This window comes from Diospyros lotus, chromosome 1 (assembly GCF_014633365.1).
Source record: "Diospyros lotus cultivar Yz01 chromosome 1, ASM1463336v1, whole genome shotgun sequence".
In the NCBI taxonomy this organism is placed as follows: Eukaryota; Viridiplantae; Streptophyta; class Magnoliopsida; order Ericales; family Ebenaceae; genus Diospyros; species Diospyros lotus.
The window spans coordinates 30,486,514-30,514,209 of NC_068338.1; the positions used below are offsets into that span (position 1 = coordinate 30,486,514).

Sequence of the window (27,696 nt, forward strand, 5' to 3'; positions counted from 1 at the left end):
AAGTCATACATACCCTACCCCCTCTATATATATATATATATATAATAGCTACGATGCCATGGGAGAACAAAATGCAGTTCTGTTTTTTCATATTTTCTTTTTGTATTTTAAAATTTTATTTTCATTGACCATTAGAATACATTAAAAATTAAAATAAAATATATAAATATTTTTCAGAATTAAAAAGATAAAAAAAATAAAAACTGGAGACCTACCCATTTTTTAACAGTTCCAAATTTCCAATACAACAAAAATAAAAATTTTAAATAATTAAAAAAATAAAAAGAAGATCAGATCACATCAAATCCATGCAGCCTAACGTTCAGTTGACTCCTGTTTATAAAAATTCCAATTAATATAACTCCAACATCTCTCTCTCCGCCCCACCCTTTCTTCACTCTTCTCCTCCATTTTCTCTCTAACCGGAAAACCCTAAAAACCCTTGACCCGCCATCGAACCCTCAAATTTTCCGCTCATTCCTACTCGGAAGGTCCGGCCGCTCGATCTAGTTCCGCGAATCTTTTCCGGAGTTTTTTGCCGGTGAAACTCCGATTGCTCTGCAGAGAGGGCGTGGACGTTTTAGGGAAATTTATGTAGAGAGAGAGAGAGAGAGAGAGGAGAGGGAAACGGGTTTGAGATGTACAAGAACCAGCTACAAGAGCTTGCGCAGAGGAGCTGCTTCAACCTACCTTCGTACACTTGCATAAGGGAAGGTCCAGACCACGCGCCGCGCTTCAAGGCCACCGTCAACTTCAACGGTGAGACTTTCGAGAGTCCCCACTACTATCCCACCCTCCGCCTCGCCGAGCACGCCGCGGCCGAGGTCGCCCTCACCTCCCTCTCCAACCAAGCGCCGTCCCACTCCCTTGCCGCCAGAATCCTCGTAAGCACCCCTTCGATCTCTGGTCTCTGCAATTTTTCTTGAAAATGGCGGATTCTTAACTATTTATGAACCGCTTACTTCCTGGTTTTCCGGCGATTAAGGAAATCGCTGGCGAAGAAGAATGAGCTATGGTGCACTTCCACTCGCTTCCCTGAATCGGGCCGGCCGCCGATTTAGGGTTGAGGCCCTTTGGGTGCCGGTGTGGAGTTAAATGACGGAACTGCCCCTGCCCTGTATAATTGCTTGCAAGGCAGTGGGATTTTTCTGGAAAGCCGACTAAAGTACGGCTTTAATTTTGGTACACATTGGTCAAACTGGGAAGTTTCTGAGGGAAAAGTCATGACCCAGCTAGTCTTTATTATATATTTAATAGTTGTTTATGTTTCTGTGTCTATTGTCAATTTAGCACACTTAATTCACTAAATGAGGGCTATTTCTGCCACACAAAAATCGGTTCTAAAATACTTAGTTCCTCTTCTTCTGCATCTTGGACCTGGTCTTCCTGCTGGTGTGAATTAATAAGCTAGGGCCTATATAGCACTAGTTGTATTTTATTTAAGGTGAGGCATTTAAAACTATTATACAGAGGCATCCGTGTTGTAAAGTCAAGTCATGCATTAATGTTGCATTTGTTGAGTTGTGATTATCATATACGTAATTGTGCCATGATAGAGACAGATAATTGGAATTACTGACTGTGTTGATATTTTTTTGACGCGTGAATAGAAGTAGCTGGGATAAATATGAATATCTTGAAATCTTAGGAACTGCTTCTGAAATAATTTAACTGGAAGGAGTTCAATATAGGCAAATTTCAATAAGGCACATGGGTTTCAGCGTATGGATCTGTCTCCCTCAGTTTAACATGCTTGCAGGCCTAGCTGCAGAGTGCATGTCGTACTACATTTTGGGGTTGGGATGTGATTGCTTGATTGGAGGCGTCACAAATTTGTTCGTTGGTTTGAACCCCATATATGATACTGTCTGACAATTTATGTTTTAAGTCCTTTCGAAATTTGAGCTATATGAATCATTGCCCCTTATTATGTCAGGAATCTGTTCAGTTCCTGGCAGTGTGCACACCCGAGGCAGTAGGATTGCATAGTGTGATTTATATGGATTGACTTGTGTTACATTTTGTAGAAAATAACCTAGGGCAAGTGAAACATAGACATGGTCCTAGATGCAGATGCAGATGCAATATGCTAACGGAGCACTATAACAAATCCTTTTAAAGTAATAGAAATACTTCTATATGACATTGATAAATACATGATTATTTCAAGTAGCAATCACAATTATTGGCTGATTCTTAAAAATTCTATTTAAAATTTCTAAGTTTTTTGGCCTTCTGCATAAGACCAGTGGTCTTGTTTCTTGACCAAGTTTAGGTTTGATTTGAGTATCTTCTTTTTGCCCATCTAATTCCTTAAAATTAAGGGTAAGTTTCAAGGAAAACTCTTGCAGTTTAGGACTTCATTTTTATGGATATCTCTCATGGATTTATTCATTTTTAATTCCCTTTGTTTTTCTTTCTTCTTCTTCTAGAAATATTAAAAGTAGATTTCCCAGATTAAACGAGACTTTTTGTGAATGAAAAGGACTGGATCCAAACAGATAAAAGATCCATTATTTTTAAAATTTTGGATCTAGAACATCTTCCATTTAATCCAATGAAACTTTTCTCTCCTTCCGAATCTAGATACTGCAAACCCTGGATCCACTCTCTGCTACTGTCACTGAAACTTCCTGTGTCCAATTGGTTTCAACAACAGATCATAGTTGGAGCCAGAGAGTTAACATATCTCTGCAGGAAGAGATCTTGAGCCAGGTGCTCCATAACATTATGGTTCACTTGATTGTAGTTCACAGTGAGAACATGGAGCTCCTGCAGAGTCCTGGACAAATAGATTGCAAATCTCGGCCTTCTCTTTTGACTTTCACCAAACACATTCACCAGCCATTCTCCATAACAAATGGTCCATAATCTCTCTCTCTCTCTCTCTCTCTCTCTCTCTCTCTCTCTTATTATGCCTTGATGTATAGAAAGAAGAAATGTCTAGGAAATCTCCTTGGTGTTATTTGGTAAAAGTTGGGATTCTGAAGTCTGTTAACAAATTTCCAACGTGGTTAAGGACAAGCTAAAAGGATGTAGTTTAGACAAGTATGCTTATGACATTAGGCTCCAAATTAAAGAGGCTGATTTTTATTTTTTATTTTTTTTAAAAAAAATACGTAAGGACCTAAAGCACAGGGTGTGTCCACCAAAATGAGTTAAACCCCTGGGGTTTTGTTGAAAATTATCTTTAAATTAACAATGCTAGCGGTATAAGAGAATAATGTTTCTTGCTTGTATGTTTGAAGGTCATTTTGTGACACTGGCTATGTTTACTAATTTCATTTCTAATGTCATATCAGTTCATTAAAGTTACAACAATCATAAGCCTTAACAATGTGTCACTTTGTGACACAGGCAATGTGAATTATAGACCTGGTGGGATTAAGGCTTATGATTGTTGTTGTTATAATTTTAAGCAATTTGACCACATTTCTGTTGCTGATTATATGTTGATAAGCTGAAGAATAACCAGGAAAGAAATCTAGGGTCTGTTGTATGGTTGTCAAAGGCACACCTGTGGCATGCCTGGGCATGGGGTGTCATCTTGAAGCCCTAGCCTAAGTGCATGAGCTGCGCACTTCATGCACAGGTTGATGTACTTGTGGTGATGGACTTTTGGTGCAAATCATTTTCCTGGAACAATATGGATTAGCTCTCACGTTGTACATAATTTTAGCTTTTAATTTAAATAATCATCCATTCACCCAAAACTCTTTCAATTTAGTGTATGATGCCCAGTGAACAGATCTTGCAGAAGAGGGCAGCTTGATATTTCAAGCTAATCTGTCTTGCTTACTTGACATGCTATATAAAGAGCAGTTTCTATCGGTTCATGTGTTCCCAACCATTGGCTTTGTAGGTCAAATGTTATCTGTTTGGCATCTCAACTTTGCTCTTAGGTATTCAAGTTTTACTTGCTATAAAAAATTATGCATAATTCTTGCTTAGGATGCATCTCACTATTTCATCTCACATATTTGTTGCTGTAAGACGATTGATTTAACATTTTTCAGATTTCTTATGAACATGGAAACTAAGAACATGTTATATTATGGTTCAAGCAAAAGTATGGCCCTTGATTGAGCTTAATGTAGAAAAGGAATTGGTGTTGAATTGGTCTTGCAACCCTGCATAATAAGGGAAATGGTTTATAGATTAGTGCTTTTCTAAGCATTCAGCAGAGTTTCATTAATTTAACTCATGGCAATATATTTCTGGAAAAATTTTATATTTGTCTATCTATTGATTGTTCTCTTATTCTGTCCGTTGGAGGACACATGACAGGCATTGGTGAATGTCCATCAGCTAAACAATTAGTTTTCTCCATTTAGGTTGCTAGGTTTTACAGGATTTGAAGGAATGAGGGATTTCCATAATAAGAGGCAGGATTGGATCCTTAACTGTTCAAGTTTGTGATCATTTCATGTTGAGTCCTTCAGCACCTTCATTGTTATTCGTGACTTCTTTTGTATTGTATGACAAGGATGAAATACAAAACAGAGGATGAAGTCAATTTACTTTTTCATCGTTTTTATGGATAAGGTTGTGCGATATACTGATATTAGATAGTACCTTGGAACTTAATGGAACTTAGACATGTTACAGATGGAGATGTGGTATGGTACAGGGTGATGGACAGAATGTTAGGAAGATAAAATACAGCAACGGTCGACTAGCTGAATATGTAGTCTTTTTTTAATATGGTAATCACTATTATTGATCAACTCTTTTCTTTTAAAGTTCTGTGTGTTTGAAGATTGGTGGTCTTGAACAATCATTAGGTTTGTTTTTGGCATTTAATGTTGGTCATGCATGGGCTTTGTAGAACTAGCAACAACATATCAAAGCCTTAGAAACTAGATTCATAATTTTCTGATCCTTGTGGTGCATATCCAGTGTGGATTGAGTCTGTGTCCAATGTCCATCAGTATCCAACATCTTTGGTACGGATGTCATAGCCTCAGCGGAGTATCTGCGCTTTATAGCTCAGAACCACAACCAGTTGGATTTTTGTTTTAATCAACCTGTCCATGTAAGGTAGCATAATTTCTCATTGGTTAATGCAAAAATTGTTCTTAATAGAGAATGCAAATAACACATGAATTTCTAAACAAGTGTTGTTTTTATGTGTTCCTGTTAGCGTCCTTAAGACAAAGGCTTAGCTTCTCGAGTAGTGCATATTTCTGCACCTTCATATCCATTGGCATCTTTATTGATATTCACTACTTAATTCACTTTAACTACTATAGTTGTTTCAGAGCTGATAATAAAATTTCTGTTAGGGTGTTGATCAGCCTTTACTGTGCTACAGGATGAGACAGGTGTTTATAAGAACCTCCTACAGGAGGTTTCCCAGAGAGTTGGAGCCCCATTGCCCCAATACACGACTTTCAGATCAGGGCTTGGGCATCAACCAATTTTCACAGGGATGGTAGAACTAGCTGGAATTACATTCACTGGGGAACCTGCTAAGAATAAAAAGCAAGCTGAGAAGAATGCAGCCATGGCAGCTTGGACATCTTTAAAGCAATGTGAGTCAAATCCTCCAATTTCTTAATGTGACCTTTTCATACAAGCTAAGTATGTTATTATAGACATCAGTTCTTACTTTTATCTTTCGTAGGATTCAGAACCCAGACATTGCTATGCTTTTACTGCATAGTATGCCAGGTTTATTTGTATAGTTGTACTGCATATGATACCAAATTTGTACTTAAAACTGATAAAGGGAGATGATATAGAAAAGAAAAAAAAAGACAATATATAGGCTAGATGTGTAAAAAAAATGCAATAGGATAGAGAAAAAATTGTCCAGCTCTAAGCCTAACATTTTGAGTTTCTTATTAAGTGCATGGTTTAGTTCTGTGTTGAATCGGATTCAAGTTGTTGATCACTTGTGCTACATATGGAAACAAAGTTCACATGCCAAGCTGGAATAAGTGTCAACATAGCTTAATGCACCAAACCATCATTCCTCGCAGAACTTGATTTTTGGTCAATGAGATTTTGTTTGACATGTTCAGCTTGTGTTTCCGTTCATTATGGCAGTTGATAATCTTACCAGCTAACCGTGAGTTATTCTCTTTTTACAATTTTTATAAAGATTTGACTTATATGTCCTATCTTAAGTTATTTGTCCCATAAAAGGTTATTAGTTGAATTAGATCAAAATTGACCAATTTTCATCATTCAAAGAGATCCTCTGTTATTGGACCTTTTTTTACTGCTGCATTTACATTAAACCTTGCAGCTGTAGTATCAAAGAAAATAATGCTTCACAACTAACTGCAATTTAAACTGACTTTTTTTCTTTCTTAATTCATTTGTTCCTTATTGATTTCTATGTTTTTTTCCTGGCAGTGGCACAACAAGATACAACTTCATCGTCTGAAACAGAGAACAATGATGAGCTAGAACAAATTAAAATTGCTAGAGCATTATTAAATTATCGTTTGAAGGAAAAAATGGGTTTGGCTAACTCCTTCAATGCTCCAATATCATTTGGAAAGAAATTCCAAATTCAGAAACCAAGACCATCAAGTCCACAGCATCGCCCGATGGCTACGTCTAAAATCCTCCCCTTCATATGCCAGAAGACGACATCTCAAAATAAATCCACATCTGTAACAGCAAATGACAGCCCTTCACAGCTTCAACCACCATCACTGCCAACAACACCAGAAGGTCGTACAATCCGCCCTCAAAGGTTTCCTGCAGCTGGGGCATCTCCTTATGTACCCATTCGGCATTGCAGAACACCATACCGGGGGATTGCCCCACCAGTTACAGTAAGAAATGCTGTTCCTGTATTCTCTGCACCGCCGCTCCCACCTCCTTCCATGCGCCCGTCTCAAGTGATTCCACCCCGGCCTGTGCGAGTCGCCCCTCCTGTATGTATCAGGCAGGCCGTGCCAGTTTTTTCTGCTCTACCTGTTCGCAAGGAAGAACCACCAACGGTCATTGTTCCTGCTGTGCCTCAGGGATCACCTGCTCGGGTAGGCCAAACTGGGAACAAGAAAGGTGAGGATGGCCCTGAAGGCCTTGAGGCAGTAAAGCTCCTGGAACAACTTGAAATCTGATGGCGGTTAGGAAGTCTTCTAGAGCTAATATACATGGTTTTGTATTTGATTGTATTTGTTGTTCATCTCATTCTGGTACTCGAGTGTTCTTTTGTCACGTCTTGTTCTTCATGATTATCCTCCTTGCTTACTTGAACACCCCAGTCAGTCATCTTCCAGGGTAAGTCAGTATTAGCGATGCCAATCATATCTGTGAACTTCTTCCATGGTAGCTGTTACTGCTTTATTCTTGTAGATGATATAACTCATTCTGAGTGACGACATTATTGTCTATTTGTGTTCATTGTGAGGTGATAATACTCTATATATTCAAGCTTTCCTGTAACATCATGTCCACAACTCACTCATGGCCTTTTCTTATTCTTGGCAGCGTATGTCTGATCTTTTCATATTCCTTGCGTGTCTATCTTGCCCAAAACATCCTAAAGTGTAGCGTTACGCCTGCTTATTTTTAATAGAGATCAGTGTTTCTATTCTTATGAGACAAAGAGATCGCTTATGTGTTATGATTGTTGTCGTCTTGTTAGAAAGGTTCAACCAAAACATTTTTAATTAGAACCAAGACATTTTTAGTTAGTTTATATTTTTTGTTATTATGATCATCATAAATAGGTGAGGCATGCAATGACAAACTCGATTAAGTTTGTATAGAAATTTGCATTTAAAGGTGTAGCCAAGCTCATCCTCAGGTACTGGGCTGTGCCACACAATTCTAATCCAAATTCTGGAGAAGGGTACATTTCTTTTCTCACCCTTGATTAATGTTGTTACCTAACCGCATTATTATTTATGAATGCATTGAATGGACTCTATGTACTTCCTTCTCTTAAGGGTAAGAACAGGAACGCAAGAAAAAGGTAGCTTTCAAATGCTCAATAATCAATTTGTGAGGGGAATCCTTCTTGAGCATTTAAAAGGAGGAGCAAGAATGGGACAAATAGGATAGCTTTTTGTCAAATTGTGATTTGAAAGAATTCTATTCTTATCAAGTTAACCCCACGAAAAATGTAAGTGAGAATTGACTATCCCGTTTCATTTGATGAAAGGTTAAGAAGCGAATATCACAAGCAAGTTTACTTTCTTTAACAATAAGTGGGAGAGAGCGAATGAATTATCCTTTAAAAAAGTATATAATATGTTCAGTCATATTTGTTCCATGTTGCTAATCAAACAATTCAATTTAGTTTAACTTTTAAGTGTTAAATCGTCATTTAACCTACGCTTGCCTCTAAACAAGTTTATATCAATATGATTACAAAATTAAATAATTTTTTTGAGTATGTATTTGAAAAAACCCGCTTAAAATCATTAACATTTCTGGGTAGACATTGGTAGGGGTCTTGGGGCTTGAAGCACCAGAAATAGGCCTAACGAGCTTAGAATCTCATCTTTATTGTGCATGGTGGCATTACATCAAGTAGTTATAAATCATTGAACAGGAAGAACAAAGACCATTTTCACTTTATTCCATTTCTTGCTTCAGCAATACCCCAACTACCAAAGATTCAGAACTGCCATGTTTATCCACATCGGAGTTTAATCTTTATGGTGAAAAGAACAATGACAATGGCCTCCTAGGCCTAGGCCTAGCCCTTAGCGAAATGAATAATAATAATAATAAAAAAGAGTAGCAAAAGAAATACAATTATGTGCCAAACAATCAAAGCAAAGTTGGAGAGGAGAGAGATTCAAGTGGAAGTGGGCTGAGGTGGTTGGTGGGGTCAGCCTCACACTTCAACAACAATAATAATCCTTAAGATAAAGGATAATAAATAATTGGAAATTCAATTGAGTTTTTAAACTCACTCTTGTGATAGATTAGAAGTTACCTTTTAATTAATATAATGAATTTTAAATATTAAAATTTATTAAATCTCAACTCAAATTGAAAATCCTCCCTACTTTTCTAAACTTTTTTTCTGAATACAAATGAAAGGATGGGCAGTGTACACGTCATCATTCTGTTGATTTACGCAATATATCTTTTTTCTTTTTATGAGGGAAGATGGAGATTGGGGATTTGCTGATCCGGCCCAGACAGGTGGGCCCTGGGACAGGACTGAAATGGGGGCCCAAATGAGGCTAAGGAAGCACTGCCATTTATTCCTTCCCTATGACAAAAGCAGTGGCTCAAAGCAAAAGCAGATGGGAACCCTCCACCCATTAACCCCTCTCTCTCTCTCTCTCTCTCTCTCTCTCTCAAAAGCAAGCAAACAAAAGAGAAAACAAGTCGCAGGGAGAGAGAGAGAGAGAGAGAGGGGGAGGGGGGACAAATTGGAAGGATGTTTAATCAACCCATCACATAAAGTTTAAAGAAGAATAGATAGGACATATATGCCCATTTTGACTTTGTGGGGGGTCATTGTATCCCATTGATTTTACTCCATATTTTGGACTTTTGGGAGCATTGGGTACATGTGATTCATGGACTCCTCGGTGTATTTGCTGCCATACCTTCCATGTAGATTGTTGGTTTACTTCCCCTATTCTTTATTCTTTTTTTCTTTTTCTCTTTGTCCTTGTTTTAAGAAGTTGGAGATTATATATATATAAACACAATGCATGTAAAATTTTAATTTTATTAATTAGAGCCCTTTACATGTTAGGAAAAGACAATTCCATATTGCAAGATGAAGGAAGAGTTCAGGTTCAAAAATAGTAAGCTATTTCTCAATCCCAATATGATTAGTTTAATATAAAATTGTGCATATAATGTCTATATTTTTCTGACTAAAGTGAATTAATATCTTTGACAAGAAATAACTAATTTTTTACCATATGATATAATAAGCTTTAATATATACAGTAGTCTTTCAATAATTAAAAAATATATTTAGCATTTGGTGTTTGAAATATAAAATGTCAAAATTCAATATTTTAATTATTAAAAATTATTATTTTAAATATATTACTATAATTGAAAATAAACGAAATTTTTATCTATTCTGCGTAGGATGACACATCATATAAAAAAAAATCACGTCAATAAGAAATATTATACTGTGCTTAATATATAAATATGACATTTGATTCTTGATATGGAAAAAATATATATTTGATTAAAAAAATCCTAAATTTCATAAAAAAAAAACCCTAAAAATTTCACAAAAAATACCTAAAAATAATCATAAAATACCTAAATTCCATTTACATATTTTTTGTATTTTTGTTAAAATTTATGAATTTATGTTTAATTATTTTTAAGTCTTGTATGAAATTAAAATCATTTTTTAATATTTTAAGGCTTTTTTACTAAATTTATGTCCTTTTGGATTATTTTTAGGTATTTTCTATGAAAATTTTAGGTATTTTATGAAATTTATGTACAGTCTTTTGAATATTTAAAAATATTTTTCATTAAATTTGTAGTTATTTTTAATTATTTTTTAAATCAATTTTTGTCTTTCTTTTCAAATGAAATACCAAATGTCAAACTTTTTAATTGTTAAGTGATCAAATATTATATTTATATATTAGGCCTAATCGATGTGTTTTGTTGACATGACATTTTTTATGTAATGAGATATCATATGTGACGTTGATAACGATCATAATTACTTTTAGTCATAATAAGAACTTAAAACTAAAAAAAAATATAGTTGAGATACTAAATCTTAACATTTTGCATTTCATGAATCAAACCATATTTTGTAATTATTGAGATCGAGCCTGTCATGTGTATTAGACCTATCATGTATATTAGACCGATATAATATTATTTGTGAAAAACTCACAAAAATCCCTAAACACATAGTACATTTTGAACTAAAAACTTTATTATAGATAGATGACACCATAAAGTCTTTTTTGTTATAAATTGACCTCTAATAAATAATAAAAATAAAGCTTTAAAACACTTTATCCCTTGTTAATGCCCTTATATTCATCAATTCACTTAATAATACAAAACTCTATAAAAGGAAATATGAGAGACCATGACCAAGAAGCACCCAAATGAAGGGCTACCCTTTATAGAAATTGAGTGGGGCATGACCAACAAGAGGCACCTTCAATTCAATTCTAAAGGGCACCCACCCCTTATCCAAGAGACACACCTTTTGATCTACATCGTATCCCTTGATCCAAAAGGCAACATTTGATTCAAAACACACTTGTATCTTTCTTTTTATCCAAAACATCTCTTTTTTCTAAAATCACACATTTTTTTAATCTAAAAATTATGACATATCTTTAACATATTATAACTTATTATATTTTTTAAAATAAAACGATACGAATTACATTAATAAATAATACCTCGTATAAAACACATAAACAACTCTTAATTACATTCATATAATCATCTCTTGTCTAAAATAACACTCGGTTGCCCACCAATACATTTTTAATATTTATGATTCTTGAACAATTTTAATAATATAATTATTGTTACACAAATGACAATATGCATGGTATGACTCCATGTGTATCATGCTCGGTTAAGGGGAGGGGGATTAAGGGGGCAACATTATGTCTAATCAAAATGCACTCACAATGATAATAATAATAATAATAATAATAATGTTAATGTGATATATAAGTATGGAGGGGTTTTCAATGTTCAAAAGTCAATTTCTGAGTTGCTTTCCATTTCTTTCGCAATAATTCACGTGGTTTTATCTGACTCTTTCCTGTGAAAGGGACACAGTTGAAAGTGGCGATAGATAGAAAAAACTATTGGGTTGAATCCTAGGTTTCCATTTATCTAACCTAACCTGGAATTCAATGTTTTTTTTTTTTTAGCTGGCAAGTATTTTTTATATTTTATTTTAAAAAATTAAAATATTTGACCCCAAATCTAAATTTACATTATTTTAACTTAATTTATATAATTATAGGATTTTCACAAATACGTCATGCTACAAAGTTTATTATTATTATAATTTTAGTTTGAAATTAAATTATTCTTTTCAATCTCTATTTGACAAAGGGTGACTGGGAAGAATTCAGAAGTGGGCAGGGGGGAAAGGATTTAAGTGTAGCCGCCATAAATACAAACTAAAATTCATTTAATAAATTTATTTATTAGTGGATGGTTCAAAGTTAAATAAAATTAGAAGTTTTATTGAAAAATTAAGAAAAAGTAAAACAGAAGGACAAAAGATAGGAGGAGGAGAGGGGGAGGTGGTCTTGGGGGGTGGCACTGGGTAGGGCACAGGTAGCCTTGTAGGTGCTGTTTGGCTCACTGCTCAACTCAAACTCCTGAATCTAATCCAATCTAATCTAATTCATATGGCGTTGGTGCGATGTCTAATCAAATCAATCTCCCTATCCCAATCTGCTTTTCGTTTTTGTTTTGGATTTATAATTTCACCCTTAAAGCCAGGTACCAAACAGCCACTTTGCATTCAAGATTGGATTGTTTATATATGAATACCAGCATTATTCTATTTTTAAACCAAAGATCAAATACCCGAACCTACCCCCCCTGATTTGTTGCCATTTCATTTTGAAAAATTACAGTTGTTACCCTGAGTTTAAAAGATATTTTAAAAAATTAAACAAGTTTTCAACCTGTAAATCACACTAAATTGTGTGTTTGTTTTTTTTCAATATATTTATTTGATTTATATATGTATATATATACATGAAGTAGTAGTTTAGTTTTTAAGTTACCATCCATCCATATCATAATTATTTCTGATTAAACAAAAAATTACAGTATTATTATAAAATTAAACTCAAATACGAATTTAGAAAATAAAAAAATTATTAAATTAAAATTAAACCCAAAATTCAACAATTTTACAGTAATTTATACTTCATAAGTAAGGATACCAATTGCATTAAAACAAAACTTGAAGGGCAGATGCTTGTAATTTAATGGAGGTCAAATTAAATAATAATACATGTAGGAGGCAGCTCATCAGTAGCAACAGCGGCACCAGTACTGGTATTTTCGATTTCCGAGCATCCTCTCAGAACGCGCACACATTCTCTCTCTCATTGGCTTTCTTTTCTCTCTCTTCGCTCCACCTTGTCTCGTCGTTTGTCGTTTGCCGGCTGCCTAGACAGGCCTAGGGTTTATTCTCTCTCGGCTCTCCGTCGCAGATTTTCAGGAGCTCGCTAATGCGATGCGATGGATTGTCTATCGTTTGCATTTTCTTTATCCCAAGCTAGCTTTGGCGGAGTTATTTGTTTGCATGCGTAGATGTGAAACGCTTGTTTGATTTGTGTTCTTCAACGTCGGCGTTGCTCGTTCGATTTTAGTTCAGTTCTTGGTAAAATCGGGAAGATATTAGGCTTCTAGGGACTCGTGTTTGGGGAGGAGCAAGTCTGATTGTCTCTTCGGTTAGAAATCGGAGTTGGAGAGAGTTTATTGTTGCTTTGGAAATTTACAAGAGAAATCGCTTTGTTCTTTTTTTTTTTTTTTTATCTCGAAAGGAGTAGAGTTTTAAGGATAATGAGTGAGAATTTGGAGCCCGGGGAATTAAACGGAGCTCCTTTGAGCATTGTTCGTAGCTGCATCAAACAGAAACGGGACGTTTCGTAGAATAAATTACTTATTTCTCTTTATTTTTGCTGCTATATTGAATGGCTTTTCTTTAGTGAGATAGGACTGAATAATTCGTAGCCCTCATCCAACGAATCTGCTGGTGCAATTAAGCTCGTCCGCTTAGCCTTCGGACAACAGGAGGATCGGGCTTTACCCGGGAGAATCTAATTATCTTAGTTGTTTGGGCAAAACTGCTCGTGGTTATTCTGGATTTCAAGTTGCCGTGGTTTCGAAATTGAGAGTCGAAAATGGCGATGGCAGTGGCACAGCAGCATAGAGAGAGTAGCAGTGTTAGCATCAATAAGCATCTTGATGCGGGAAAATATGTACGGTACACCGCCGAGCAGGTTGAAGCTCTTGAACGAGTTTATGCCGAGTGTCCAAAGCCGAGCTCGCTGCGTCGACAGCAATTGATCCGCGATTATCCCATTTTATCCAACATTGACCCAAAGCAGATCAAAGTCTGGTTTCAGAATCGCAGGTTAAGGAAGAGTAAATTTGTTTACTTAGGCTTTTTGTTTGCCTCTCGACATGTGCCTTCCTTCTTAGTGTCTTCAATCGGTCACCGTAAACCTTTGCCTTTATTTAATTGATTTGATAGCAATTTCGGCTATGTATAAACTATAAACATTTTTTCCGTGTAATTGAATCTGACTAAGGTTCTGAGTTTCTGGGATGGTTTCTGATTTTTTATTTTATGGTTGTCGGGAGGGTAAATTTCACCTAGGGGCTGATAGCGCCCGTTCCTTTTGCCCAAGCAGGTGTCGGGAGAAGCAACGTAAAGAGTCTTCGCGGCTGCAGACTGTGAATAGAAAACTCACTGCGATGAACAAGCTACTGATGGAGGAAAATGATCGGTTGCAGAAACAGGTGTCACAGTTGGTTTGTGAAAATGGCTACATGCGGCAGCAAGTGCAAAGTGTACGTCAAGTTTCCCTAATAACTTATAATACTACTGTCAATATTGTGGATCATCTGCTATTTCTCGTAGTCAATTTAACATGGGAGCATATGCTATCAAGAGGGTCATTGAGTCGACCCTTACTATATTATTATAGAGGTAATATAAAGAATTCAGATATTGAGACCGCGACAGTGAGGTCATTGCAGAAGCTCTGAACAACCTGAATTCGTTAATTTTCTGGGATTTGCATACTTTGTGTTTTTTTTTTTTTTTTTTCATGCTTTCATTTTACGTGCTTATCACGTCTGTTTTATGTCTTATACTGGGCATGTCCATTTTTAATCACCTGACAAAAAATAGTAGCTCAATGCCTGCTTTAATATTTGGTAAAATTGATGGTTATTCCATTTTGACTTCGCAATCCAGTTATATTCAACTGCTCTGCAATAAAATAAAATAGTTTTCTTGTTGCACTATTATGGTTTGGCGTGTTTATGTTCTCCAGGCACCAGCTTCAACAGCTGATGGAAGCTGTGAGTCAGCTGTTACCCCTCCTCATTCTCTAAGAGATGCTAATAACCCTGCTGGGTAATCTCCAGTATTGATGTGAACTATCTTTCCATCTTTGTATTACATATATCTCAATTCTAAATTGCATTATGGCATTGGAGCTATTACTTATGTATTAGTTTTGGTGCTTTTGGCAGACTCCTCTCCATTGCAGAGGAGACCATGTCAGAGTTCCTTTCAAAGGCTACGGGAACTGCTGTCGATTGGGTCCAGATGCCTGGGATGAAGGTTTTGTATTTGTGTTGCACTAAGCTATTGTTTTTAGCTAAATATTTATTAATTCATTTTAAGTCTGTAATAGACAACAATATGCTTTGGTCCTTCCATGTAGCCATAGAATTTATAAACCAATATTTTCTCTCTGTTGCCAGCCTGGTCCGGATTTGGTTGGGATCTTTGCCATTTCACGTAGTAGTTGTAGTGGAGTGGCAGCTCGTGTCTGCGGTCTAGTAAGTTTAGAACCTACGAAGGTAAGTTTTAGCGAATTTATAGTGATGTCAGTTTCTGATATCACTCATGTTTATATCTTTGACATCAGCTGGTTAATCCAAGATGTTCCATTTCACTATTCTTATTTTGAATTTTTTCAACAGATTGCCGAGATACTTAAGGATCGCCCATCTTGGCTTCGGGACTGTCGGAGCCTGGAAGTTTTCACGATGTTTCCTGCTGGAAATGGAGGAACAATTGAACTTATATACACGCAGGTGAATTATAGTGATTTTAGGTTTCCTCTTGCTTTTTTTATGGGATGTTCTGTGTTGTCAGATAATTAAATAAATCTGCAATTGCTTTCAGATGTTTGCTCCAACTACGCTGGCCGCTGCAAGGGATTTCTGGACTCTGAGATACACTACAAGCTTAGACAATGGCAGTCTTGTGGTGTGCACATCTTGTCAAATAGATTAAAGTTCTGCGTACTTGGTGGCATTAATTTTAATGTGTTTGGGTCATTTAGTTGCACAACTTCATGCATGAACGTTAAACTATCTTGTAGTTGAAGCTGCTAAAAGAATAATTACCAGGTCATGGGAGTTTGGAACAACCATTTATTTATTTATTTATTTTGTGATTTTGACATATTAAAACTTAAAGGTATCTCAATATTGAGTAACTCAGATTTGTTCTGGTTAGGGGTATGGTTTCTTTTTTATTTGTATATTTATATTTTTTTGCCTGAGATTGTTCTCACTCCAGTAGTTATCCTAAGGTGATGGCTTTTAATTATTATATAAATTGCTATCATATGCATAGGGGAAAGTTGATGTTAATTTACTTTTTTATTATTTTTCTTTCCCATCATCAAATTTTCAAGGTCTGTGAGAGATCTCTGTCGGGTTCTGGTGCTGGCCCAAGTGCAGCTGCTGCTACTCAGTTTGTGAGGGCTGAAATGCTTCCAAGTGGCTATTTGATTCGGCCATGTGAAGGCGGAGGGTCAATTATTCATATAGTGGATCACCTGAATCTTGAGGTTTTGTTTTCTGTGCTCAGAGCTTGTTCATTCTTTGCTACCTGGCTACAATTGATATATGTATATCTTACATTTTTTCTTAATAGGCTTGGAGTGTGCCAGAGGTGCTCCGGCCACTTTATGAATCTTCAAAAGTTGTTGGACAAAAAATGACTATGGCAGTGAGTACCATGCTACACCTCTTTCTTTTATTTTATTTTTTAAATGAGCATGAATTCAAGGTACACCTTGTATGAGAGTAATTGTCAGTTTTCTTGTGAAGGCGTTGTACTATGCCCGACAAATTGCTAAGGAGACAAGTGGGGAGGTGGTGTATGGCCTGGGCCGGCAGCCAGCTATTCTACGAACTTTCAGCCAAAGATTGAGCAGGTAGCTTTGATTTTATGACTTCCTTTGTCCTACTCAGTGGCAATCCTTTTAGGAAGTAGTTGGCTTGTACTTTTGGTTTATTTCCAGTTTATCAGAAAGGTTGTTGATTGTTGGGTTGCATGATTTTTCAAGCTTTTTAGTATCAAGGATTCATGTGCATGTCATTGGCTGTGTCATATATTGGATTCTAATAGCTACACCAAGATCATGATGAAAAGGGCATCTCAAACTATAAGTTGGCAACTCAATAGCAACATGTCTCAACTCTGATATATGTCTTTCTTGTTGAATAAAGTAGCCAACTTGGAAGTCCTCTTTAAATTTTTTATTAATATCAATAATGCCCTAGAAGTGAATGTGTCTAAATTTGATCTTGAACTATGGTTCATAGAATCTTGATGAGATATTGACTGTCCAAAAAAGTTCATGCAGTAGGCAAGAATTAGGTTTTGTTGATAGGACAAGTGTATTCTAATATGACCAAGTTTATCAGATGTCTGGATCCTCACTCTACTTTTCACATTCTAAGGTTACAAAGTCAAAGACTACTAGATCTTTACTTGTAAATATGATGAGAAACAAGACAAACAAAAATAAATTCTTTCACAACCACATGGGATCAAAATCAGACACAAATTTAACATGGTTTACCAGTGTTCCTAAGTCCATGGGTCAAGCAGGAGCATAACTTCACTGTGTGAGTAATGGGTTCATAAAAGAGGGAGACTATCTCACTCTCAACCCCAATACACTAAAACTCATATATTTGCTACTGTCTAACTGCACAATGATCTATCCTCCCTGTCACAGTCTGATAATCAAACATGCGGTTCTATTTATAGAGAGAATAAGATAGGTCAAATATCTTAGCTGAACTGAGTTCTAGATTGATCACAAAGGTCTTATCTTTATCATACTTTTGAGTTGGGTTATCCAAATATGAGTTCAAGACAATTTCAACAATTATCCACTTTGGCTTGAATTCCTTAAACGTGGCGAAATAAGACAAAATCTTCACCTTCTCCAGGGTGTTGCACCTAGTAAAATTCCAACCAAACTGAGTCAGATCAAACCAACCTTTACATTGTCAAACCTTGATAGCTCAAACCAGAATTGGGTTAAATCTAAATTGGATTAACAACTCAAATTGGGACAGCAATCCAAAATCGATTTAGATAGCCAATAGCTCAAACAGAATCATAAGACTCCGCCTCATTGGGTTAAATCCCGATGTCAAACTATCTAATAGATTCAGTTATCAGACTACAATGCCACATTGGGTAACAATACCCATTCAAATCAAATCTAGATATCATCAAACTCATCTTGGTCATATGCAAATATGGACAGACAAAATGAGTCAATGGTTCACACGAATTGAACCAATATTCCCAAATTAGAAGCTAAATTGAAATGCCCTATCAACCTGAATAAAAAAACTTAAACCTGGGTCTTCAACAATTGGTCTGGTTATCAGCTATTTCAGGACACTCAAAAAATTAAGTGTGTCTTCTCCATTGCGTAGTGGGTCAAGTTACCTAATTCACTCCACCCTTATTCCTATTGGGTCCCCCGTAGGTCCATCTAAAACAGAACAATATTTTCTTGGTTCCTCAATGACAGCTGTGGCCATGGCTTCGGCTTGCCACTCAATTGATTGGAGTGTCACAACGACAGCGAATGGTGTCAGGGCTGCCTTCTTCAATAGCGGCTTGTTCCAAATGGTGGATATGCGAACAACAGCCAGGCCTGGCGTAGACAGGGATGCAGCAATGGTGTCCTCAGCTAATCTCCTTCTATTCCACTTGTGATGGGCAATTAAAATCTAGCTCCATTGGCTCTCTGATTGCACACATTGGTGATGAACAGCTTCATTGTGGTAATGAACAAGTCCTCCTCCTTCGCAACACTTCAGTTGATGTGAAGACCAACAACGGTTGTCTCTTGTTATTTCTTTGATCATAACAGAGATGATTGACAAGGAGGCACCAATAGTTGCTGCGTTGTAGTGGGCCTTTTTTTTCAGCCTTTTGGCTCCCGCTTTTCTACCCTTGTTTTTTCCATTACATTGCAAAATCAACGAGGCTTGACTGGTTTTATTCCCTATGAAGAGAGGCAAGTGGTGCTGCAATTAGTGATTGAGCCAAGGCCCAATCTTGCTTTGGCACTGCAACAATGAGGGTGCCAAGGCATGTGAAATTTGATTTGGACCAGAACAATGATGGATGCGGTCCCTCCAAATATGCAATTGCTCCCAAAATTGAAATTCTCAACTTTAATGGCAGATAGCTCCTTTTTAAGGTTAATTGCTTCTCACGAAGATTTCCTTACTGCTTCGGTTGGCCCAAATTGCTTTTGGGCCTTCAAACACAAACATCAAGCTCAAGTGATGGGCTGAAATCAGGTTGGACCAAATTGTTTTTTCAATTGACGAATGGGTTGCCTTGCATGAACAGAAAACAAGTCTTCTTGAAAACAGAAAAATGAACAAATTATATGTACTGAAACAAGTTCTGATTATTGGGGTTCAGATATCAGATTTTGATAGCCTAGCTCTGCTACCACTTGTTGGGAAATAAAGCAAACAAATAAATTTCGTAATGCCCACAAAAGCTCAAAATCAAAGACATACAGATTTAATGTGGTTTGACAATGTTCTCACATCCATGGGCGAATGAGGAATATAAATTCACTGAGTGAATAATGGGTTTACAAGGGATAACTATTTCACTCTCAACCCTAAAATGCCAATACGTTCAAATTCACAATCTCACAGAGATTTGCCAGTCTACAACCTGCATGCTAATTTGCACACTCTCTACAGTCTAATAATCAAATATGTGGCTCTATTTATAGAGGATAAGATAAGTCAGATATCCTTGCTGAACTCACCGAGTTCTGGAGTTATTACAAAAATTATATCTTTGTATCATATTCTGAGTTGGGTTAACCACATATGAATTCAGGACAATCTCAATTATGAAGTCCACATCTAGGGTCTTACTAAAATCTCAATATATAACATCTTACCCTGAAATATAACTCTTTTGTTTAGCAAAAAAAAAAAAGAAGAAATATAACACTTGTTGGGTTAAGAAAGTCTGGTTTGGATGCTCTGCTCTAGGTAACCTTCAGAATTTCTTAGGGATAGAAGTTCTGTTTAGACTTTAGTGTCTTCATGACTTTTATTTTGCTTCTTGTTTTAAACTTTTTTCCAAACAACCACTGTCACAAACCTTAATCTGGTGTGATTGTTTTGAACTTTTTTTTCCCATTGTTAATATATTTCGTTTTTGGTGCTTTATTTTTTATAAAAAGGGAAAAAACTATAGAGGCTTTTAAAATGTCACAATCATGGTAACCATAATAAAAAAGAAGAAAAGTGAAACTAGGAATCAGCATAGGCATGTGAAGTTGGAAATGCAAACCAAAAAATATAGGGCAAACAGAAATTGCAGGAGTCTCCTGCACTAGGTTTACCTTTTCTGTTTTACTAACTTTTATCAGCTTTTATTCTAAATTTATAATATATTAGAGCAACTTTAATAAATTATGATGATATTCATTTGAAATTTAAAGAAAAATACATAAAAAGAGTGAATAAATCAAGTTTCCAAATGATTTCTGAAGAGATTGTTAGAAGTTTCCCTTGAGTTTTGGAAATTGCATTTTGGATCACTAATGTGCCCTAGATGATTTTCAAAGTTTCCTACACTTTTATTTCAAGTTTATGGAATTCATAATAACATTCTGATGCGGAACCAAGAACAAGGACAAAGAACAAACTAAAAACTAGTTAAATATCTCAACTCTATATTTCATGTAGCAGACCTGACCTAGTGGGATTAAGCTTGTGATTGTTCTTGTATCTTTATTTATTTCTTCTCATGTTCTTGAATATCATATTTGTATGTTGACCAACTGATTATTAGAACAAACTGACTTGGTGCTAACATTTCAATACTATTGTCTGTTTACCATTCTCTTACCTTCAGAAGCTTCAATGATGCTGTTAATGGATTCAATGATGATGGCTGGTCAATAATGAATGGTGACGGTGCTGAAGATGTTATAGTTGCAGTTAATTCAACAAAAAATTTGGTTGCTGGTCCCAGTCATTCTAATTCCCTTTCATTTCTTGGAGGCATTCTCTGCGCAAAGGCATCCATGCTTCTCCTAGTGAGTTGTGAAATTATTTGAACTATTATTATAAGTATACTGTTCCTCTGTTATTTGGCTGTTACTTGGTCTCATTTATAGCCATAATTTAATCTATGGTTCTTAATTAAAAATCTGGCGTATATTAACCATTGATTGATATCTGTCTCTGTCAAGGTTGGCAATTTTATTTTCTGGAGCTGTACATCAAACTTTAGGTCCTAATTATATTTTCAGGAGCTGTACATCAAACTTTAGGTCCTGATTATGTTTGAGCATCTTAACGTGTTAAATTGCAAAAGGTTTAGCAAATATATGTTTGTTCTTCTTTTCCTCATAACCTTTCAGGTTTCAATCTTCTATCTGGTTCACGTCAGTTCACCTTTTGTGGACTTGGATTGCAGTTGTTAATTTCAGATGACACTTCATAAGTAATAGCATATTCTTATTATAACATTGTCTTATAAGCATTGCTTTGGCTGTCAGAATGTTCCACCTGCAGTGCTGGTGCTCTTTCTGAGAGAGCATCGCTCTGAGTGGGCTGATTTCAATGTTGATGCTTATTCGGCTGCGGCTCTAAAAACTAGCACATCTGCATATCCAAGGCCCATGAGGTTTACTGGGAGCCAAATCATCATGCCACTTGGTCACACAATTGAACATGAAGAGGTATGTTTTCAATTTTAATGTTTTTCTTACCCATTTAATGTGAAGCAATATTTTTCAATCTGTTTTAGTGAAAGCAGTTGAAACTTTGACTCTTGTTTTCTTCCTGGTTCCTTTTTTTTTTTGTGTTAAATCTAAGTTCCCTATGCAAACAAATTAACCAACAAACGCTTTTTTGTTCATGCTTGCTGAATATTGCACATAATAAGATACAAGCTCCATCTCCCCACTTTCTTTTACTCATACTATGTTTTACCACATCCAGATGCTTGAGGTAATCCGTCTTGAAGGCCATTCTCTTACCCAAGAAGATGCTTTTATGTCGAGGGGCATTCATCTCCTGCAGGTGCTCTCTTTCATTTCCTGTTAGATTATCCAAGGGAATTAACTCGATCACTTAAAGTGAAATATTGGATTCTTGACCCTGCAAGAGAGTTGGTTTTGTTGCAGATATGTAGAGGTACCGATGAGAATGCTGTGGGAGCCTGCTCTGAACTTATTTTTGCTCCAATTGATGAAATGTTTCCAGATGATGCCCCTCTGCTACCCTCTGGGTTTCGAATTATCCCATTGGATTCAAAATCAGTTGAGTTGCATTCTGCACCTGGATCTCCATGTGTCATGTACTAGACATCTTTTTGATTAGGTGTATCTGATAACAAGACCATTTTTCTTGAGTGTAATTGTAATTACTGATCACCATTTTGATTTAACCTCTTTTCATTTTGCTGACACAGTCCATTTAATCGATGTACCTGATTTAGTAATGAGCCTTGATCCCACTGGATGGGGTTGCCTACATGAATTCTAGACTTCCAACCATCTTTATCTGTTGACATATCCTTTCTAAGGCATCTGTGTAAATTGTCTAACAGAATATGAACACTATACTTAAATGATAATCCAGGTTATGGTCAATAATAAGGACTCATCAGAGTTCTATTCCTCACAGGGTATATCTTATAGTGAGTACTGAACAATAGAAAAATTTTGACAATATATTCTTGTAACTAGGTAATATTTTTATTCTGTGAATCCAAGCTGGTTTTTATTTTTATTCTGGAAACTTTAGTCCGTTACTGGCCTTTCCTCAATATTGCAAACAGAATGAGCAGATTGACTATGAAATATGTTCAAATACTGAATTCAATTTTAAAAATATAAACTGTTGTTTGCTTAGACCATTAGAAGGTTCTTGTTGACTGATCTTAATCCAGCTGGAGTATTATGTTTTTGTTTTCCAGTCTGATATGCAGGATACTATGGCTGTAAATCGGACCCTAGATCTGGCATCAAGCCTTGAAGTGGCCCCAGCAACAAATGAGACTTCTGGCGATACATCCTCAAGTTGCAACACGAGATCAGTTTTGACTATTGCTTTTCAGTTCCCGTTTGAGAATGGTCTACAGGACAATATTGCTTCAATGGCTCGCCAATATCTCCGCAGTGTTATTTCCTCCGTGCAGAGAGTTGCAATGGCTATATCTCCAGAATTTAGCCCTACTGTGGGGCCAAAGCTATCTCCCGGATCTCCAGAAGCACTAACTTTAGCACACTGGATCTGCCAGAGCTATAGGCAAGTTTTTTTTTTTTTGAAACAAGGTTTAATTTTATCAAATGAAATTAAAAAGAGATCCATTACAGAGCAGAGCAAACCCAAGATACCAAAACTAACTCCATCATGGGACTGAAAAACACCAAAAGGTCCACAGGCAGCTTCTACCAAAAACATCCCAACAAAACCACAAATAGAGCAGCAGAAACCCCAAAACTAGAAAAGGAAATGAGGCTCAAAACCATAATGCCTTCAGAATCACAAACCACTGTATACCACCCTTCCCCACCAAAATAAAGCTGGTAAAACTGCAATCAAAAAGAGAGACCAATGTGAGGTTGATCAAAATGTGGCTGACCAAACCCAACAGATAGAATTTCTATACAATCTTCATGCTCCAATTTTTAAGAGCAGGGACCATCTTTCTTTAAGACTTAGAATTATGAGCAAAACTTCATTAAGACTCATCCATATCATGTTGCAAGTTGCAAACATCATGAGCAGTGTCCTTTCTTAGAGCAATCCCTTCTGATCCTGGAAAAGACCATCCCTCCGAGAAAGCTGATCTGCCCAAGGCCACTTTTAGAGCTATAGGCAAGTGCTGCTTTTATTTTGTGGATTTCATGTTTTTATGGTTGAAGCTGTTGTGATTGCATTTCGCAAATAAGCTAACATGATGGAGCAGTCCTGTGGCTCCTTCCTTGTCAATGGTTCCTTAAGAAACCAATTTAGAATAAGTGAATCCGGGTGTTTAGTTTCAATGTTATTTCCTCTTTAGCTCCTTTGGAATGTACTAAAAATGAAATTGAGGAATAACACCTGTATCTTGCTTTATTGACTAAGTTGCTGCAAGTAATGCTGACGTCATATTATATCAAGTAATCTGTTACTTTATGACTACATAAGTTGCTGTACATTTTTGTTTCTGAAAAGGAATCTGACTCCTCCCACCCCCAATCTATTTACTTTTTCTTGTCAGTTACCATTTAGGGACGGAACTACTGAGATCTGATTCCCTGGCTGGTGACTCAATATTGAAACATCTCTGGCATCACCCTGATGCAATATTGTGCTGCTCATTGAAGGTAATGATCCATCAGCTCCTCTTTACCTACCATAAAATGTTTTATATATTCAGTTATACCTCAAGGCATATTGATTATATTGCTTTGCTGTCATATCACTTATGATGTCCTCTCTTCTCAGCAAGATAATGATATGTTTATCTGGTAACCTTAATGGATAGTAATTGAAGTGATGTGTATGTGCTGTAGTCATGCATGTTTTTCCTGGGTGCCATGTGTTATTGAACAAATTCATAATACAAGAACAGAGTTATTTTCTGGATAATTAGGTATGGAATGTTTATAAAAGGTAAGAAAAACAGAAGTAGCAGAAAACTTGTCACCTTTTGACATCAAAATTACTTGAAAAAAGAAGCAAAATGCTTGAATTAATTCTCTGCATTTCAATGTCACTAGAGGATTAACTATACAAAAGGACTACTTTTTGTATCACAATATTAAGTATGGCATTGAATCTGTAATTTAAAGTCAATGAAGCAATTAAACAGCTTTGCAGAAAATTAATTATTTGTTTTTTTGTACATAGCATTTTGTTCCATTGTTTTGTAATCTTTTACCTACACAATAAGCATAGTTATCAAGTAAAATTGAGTAATACCCCAAGTTAATTGTAATTTTGGACACAGTTCATTGAAGCTGTTGTTTGATTGTGAATTTCTTGGCTAATTTGTTTATTTGAAGGGTGCTGGAAATCAAGATATTTAATAAGTACTTTTTAATTGTTGCAGTCGTTGCCAGTGTTCATGTTTGCAAACCAGGCAGGGCTCGACATGCTTGAAACAACTCTTGTGGCTTTACAAGATATCACATTGGATAAGATATTTGATGAGTCTGGGCAAAAGGCATTATTCTGTGACTTTACCAAGATAATGCAGCAGGTACTTCCTATGGCAATAATATTCCTTGTTCACATTTTCCAACTATTAGCAAGAAGAAACTAAAAGGGAAAAAAATGCATTTTGTCCGTATCAATTTTTCAATGAAAACAAATATCTTATAGTTTGGGTTTAACTGTGCCAATATAATTCCTGCTGCAGGTGCTTCCTAGTGGAGTATTCCTTGTTTGCAATTAATCAAATACCAACTTTTTGATAAAAACAGGATATATTCCTTCTTTGCATTATACCCATCAAATGTCCTTGATGTATATTCTAGCTTGTGATTATGGTTTATCTGATTGCCTTGGTACATTGGCATGGAAGGTTATGCTATTATATTTCATAGGAACCATCATAACTGATGTACTTAATTTAGGGGGGGGGGTGTAGTTATACTTGTCAAGAGAGAAAAGGACGGAGAGGAGGGGCTTGACCAGGAATCATGGCCACCTAATGTTCAAATAGTTATCTTTTATATGGATACCTAGGCTGAGAAAGAGAATTTGCCCCCGTACAGAAACACACTAGACTACAACCAGTGTTGTCAAAAGTGAGTGCCTGGCTCACCTAGGCACTCAGACGCAAGGTGCCGGGGAAGCACATTGCCTACTGCTAGGCGAGGCTCCTTCACTCATGCACCGCCTAGGTCAAGGACCTCTACTGAGGTGTCAAGCACTGCAAATCAAAATCAAAAGAAAAAATTGAAGGAAAGTGAAGAGTCATCTGCAGAAGGAATGTGAAAGGTACATACCCATGTATTAGGAAGAGTAAAATGAAGAGCAAAATGAAAAACAAAGAAGAAAAGCAGATGCACCTGGGTCCTCCTTGTGTTGTGTGCTGTTGATGTTCCTTTTTAGTCACTGTTGCACTGTTTCTCAGTTAATGTTTTAACTTTTCAGAATCTGCTAATTGTTTCTTGGACAGTTACTGTTTATTGCTATGATATATATTTTGTTCTAGACTTTTAGTCAATACTCAAGTTAATATTTGCAACAAAAGAGCTATATATGTTTGCTACAACTGTAAGCCTTTAACAGTGTAACCTATAACTTCATATGATATTGTCTGTATGTTAATATTATATATTATATAATTTTATATAAACTATGTAACTTATATTTTTTGTGTTCGTGCTATATATTATATTGTCTGATTATCTTTCTCATATTAACTATATTTTTTATTGATATTCTTTTTAAATTGAGCTGCTGCTTTAGTCAAGCGAACACTTTTTTAGTGCCTAGCACCTCAGGCAATACAAGGTTTCATAGAACTCCTTTGATTGTTACGTGTATATATACAAGTATTTTAGATTAGTATATAAATCTGTTGTCTAATAGGACATAAAGACATGCAACTTTCGCCATGAATCTCTCATTAGAAACCTCCCATACCTAGAATAAGAGACTAAATGTCCAAACTTTACGATTGAGTTGTGTATATACAAGCTTGTAAGTGCATGCATACATTTTCTAATTAAGATTAGATTCATGTCACAGTGTACTTAAGCTTGGCATGGTTATTGAAGTAACTGTTAATTCTCTGGAGGCTTTTATCTATTTGAAGCCCCCTAAGGTAAATACTCAGAAAACCAAGTTAAGAATGACTTTTAAGTACCTGGGATACTGCATCTTGCTTTTTATAGAAGCAAAATAATTACAACCAAGAGATGGTACGAGTCTCCCTTCAGAAGACCAAGGGCAGCTATTATATCCACTGGAACTATATCTTTTTCTCCTTCCTGCCCCTCAAAACAGTCATTATAATTGCTTTATGATCAAAATGTTGCAAACGTGTATCTGCTGCACTTCATTTTGAATTGTACTAATCGCGTGTCCCAGTCTAAATTCTTCTGATATATGGTGCTGTCTGCTCCACAATCTTTAATCTTCTAACTCTGTGATTTGAACTTTTGAAAGATAGGCCACATAGAAAAAACTTCTTTACAGAACAGTGGGCAAGGCCGAATATTTCATTATTGGGTATTTTGTGGCATGTCTGGGTGTTCGAATCTTCTGTTTTTTCATTGCAGGGGTTCACCTGCTTGCCAGCCGGAATCTGCATGTCAATAATGGGGCGTCATGTTTCATACGAACAAGCTATCGCATGGAAAGTCCGTGCAGCTGCCTCCGAGAACACTGTCCATTGCCTTGCCTTCTCATTTGTTAACTGGTCCTTTGTGTGAGCCCCTATTACATGTATTTATTCTATCCGGCACTGCCCCTTCCCCCGTGTGTGGCTTGGGGAAGCTTGGAGAGAAAGGGGGAATTAAGTTTTGCTGTAAAAATTATGTAGTACCAGCTTGAGGTTTGCAGTCAAAAGGGTTATCTCATGGTGTGGTGTAAATTTTGTTCATGGATATGTACTGGTTAATTTACTTGGAAATGAAATGAAAACGGAAGTGGGTTTCAGTTAGACCTCTTATCCAGTCGGCCCGTGGTCTTAGTTCTCGAGTCTGGAAG

At 36.2% G+C, this 27,696-nt stretch overlaps 2 protein-coding genes across 4 annotated transcripts; both read left to right on the forward strand.

Moving 5' to 3' along the window:
• Positions 1-346: 346 nt before the first annotated feature.
• On the forward strand, positions 347-7,407 carry LOC127804592 (double-stranded RNA-binding protein 2). Its single transcript, XM_052341468.1, has 3 exons — positions 347-884; positions 5,315-5,534; positions 6,364-7,407. Exons 1-3 carry the CDS (start codon positions 639-641, stop codon positions 7,080-7,082), a joined length of 1,185 nt encoding a protein of 394 aa, XP_052197428.1. The 5' UTR covers positions 347-638; the 3' UTR covers positions 7,083-7,407.
• Positions 7,408-12,957: 5,550 nt separating this feature from the next.
• On the forward strand, positions 12,958-27,658 carry LOC127804601 (homeobox-leucine zipper protein REVOLUTA). Of its 3 annotated transcripts, none has more exons than XM_052341493.1 (18): positions 12,958-14,059; positions 14,340-14,499; positions 14,988-15,070; positions 15,190-15,280; positions 15,424-15,522; positions 15,646-15,759; positions 15,851-15,934; positions 16,368-16,523; positions 16,610-16,684; positions 16,786-16,892; positions 20,888-21,071; positions 21,537-21,719; positions 21,982-22,062; positions 22,167-22,334; positions 22,961-23,292; positions 24,251-24,356; positions 25,085-25,234; positions 27,267-27,658. In XM_052341493.1, exons 1-18 carry the CDS (start codon positions 13,827-13,829, stop codon positions 27,417-27,419), a joined length of 2,559 nt encoding a protein of 852 aa, XP_052197453.1. In that variant the 5' UTR covers positions 12,958-13,826; the 3' UTR covers positions 27,420-27,658. The 3 variants fall into 3 exon arrangements, with proteins under 3 accessions (XP_052197453.1, XP_052197438.1, XP_052197445.1); XM_052341478.1 differs by having other exon boundaries at positions 22,167-22,301; XM_052341485.1 differs by lacking the exons at positions 12,958-14,059; positions 14,340-14,499 and having other exon boundaries at positions 14,988-15,088; positions 22,167-22,301.
• The last annotated feature ends 38 nt before the right edge of the window (positions 27,659-27,696 follow it).

What these genes read in the sequence shown, in the direction of transcription:
- LOC127804592 (XM_052341468.1), top strand. Translation starts at nt 639, where the DNA reads ATGTACAAGAACCAGCTACAAGAGCTTGCGCAGAGGAGCTGCTTCAAC. An exon ending in CCCTTGCCGCCAGAATCCTC is followed by an intron (nt 885 to 5,314) that starts GTAAGCACCCCT and finishes ACTGTGCTACAG; the next exon opens with GATGAGACAGGTGTTTATAA. An exon ending in TTGGACATCTTTAAAGCAAT is followed by an intron (nt 5,535 to 6,363) that starts GTGAGTCAAATC and finishes TTTTCCTGGCAG; the next exon opens with TGGCACAACAAGATACAACT.
- LOC127804601 (XM_052341493.1), top strand. Translation starts at nt 13,827, where the DNA reads ATGGCGATGGCAGTGGCACAGCAGCATAGAGAGAGTAGCAGTGTTAGC. An exon ending in GATGCTAATAACCCTGCTGG is followed by an intron (nt 15,071 to 15,189) that starts GTAATCTCCAGT and finishes TGCTTTTGGCAG; the next exon opens with ACTCCTCTCCATTGCAGAGG. An exon ending in TTCAGCCAAAGATTGAGCAG is followed by an intron (nt 16,893 to 20,887) that starts GTAGCTTTGATT and finishes TCTTACCTTCAG; the next exon opens with AAGCTTCAATGATGCTGTTA.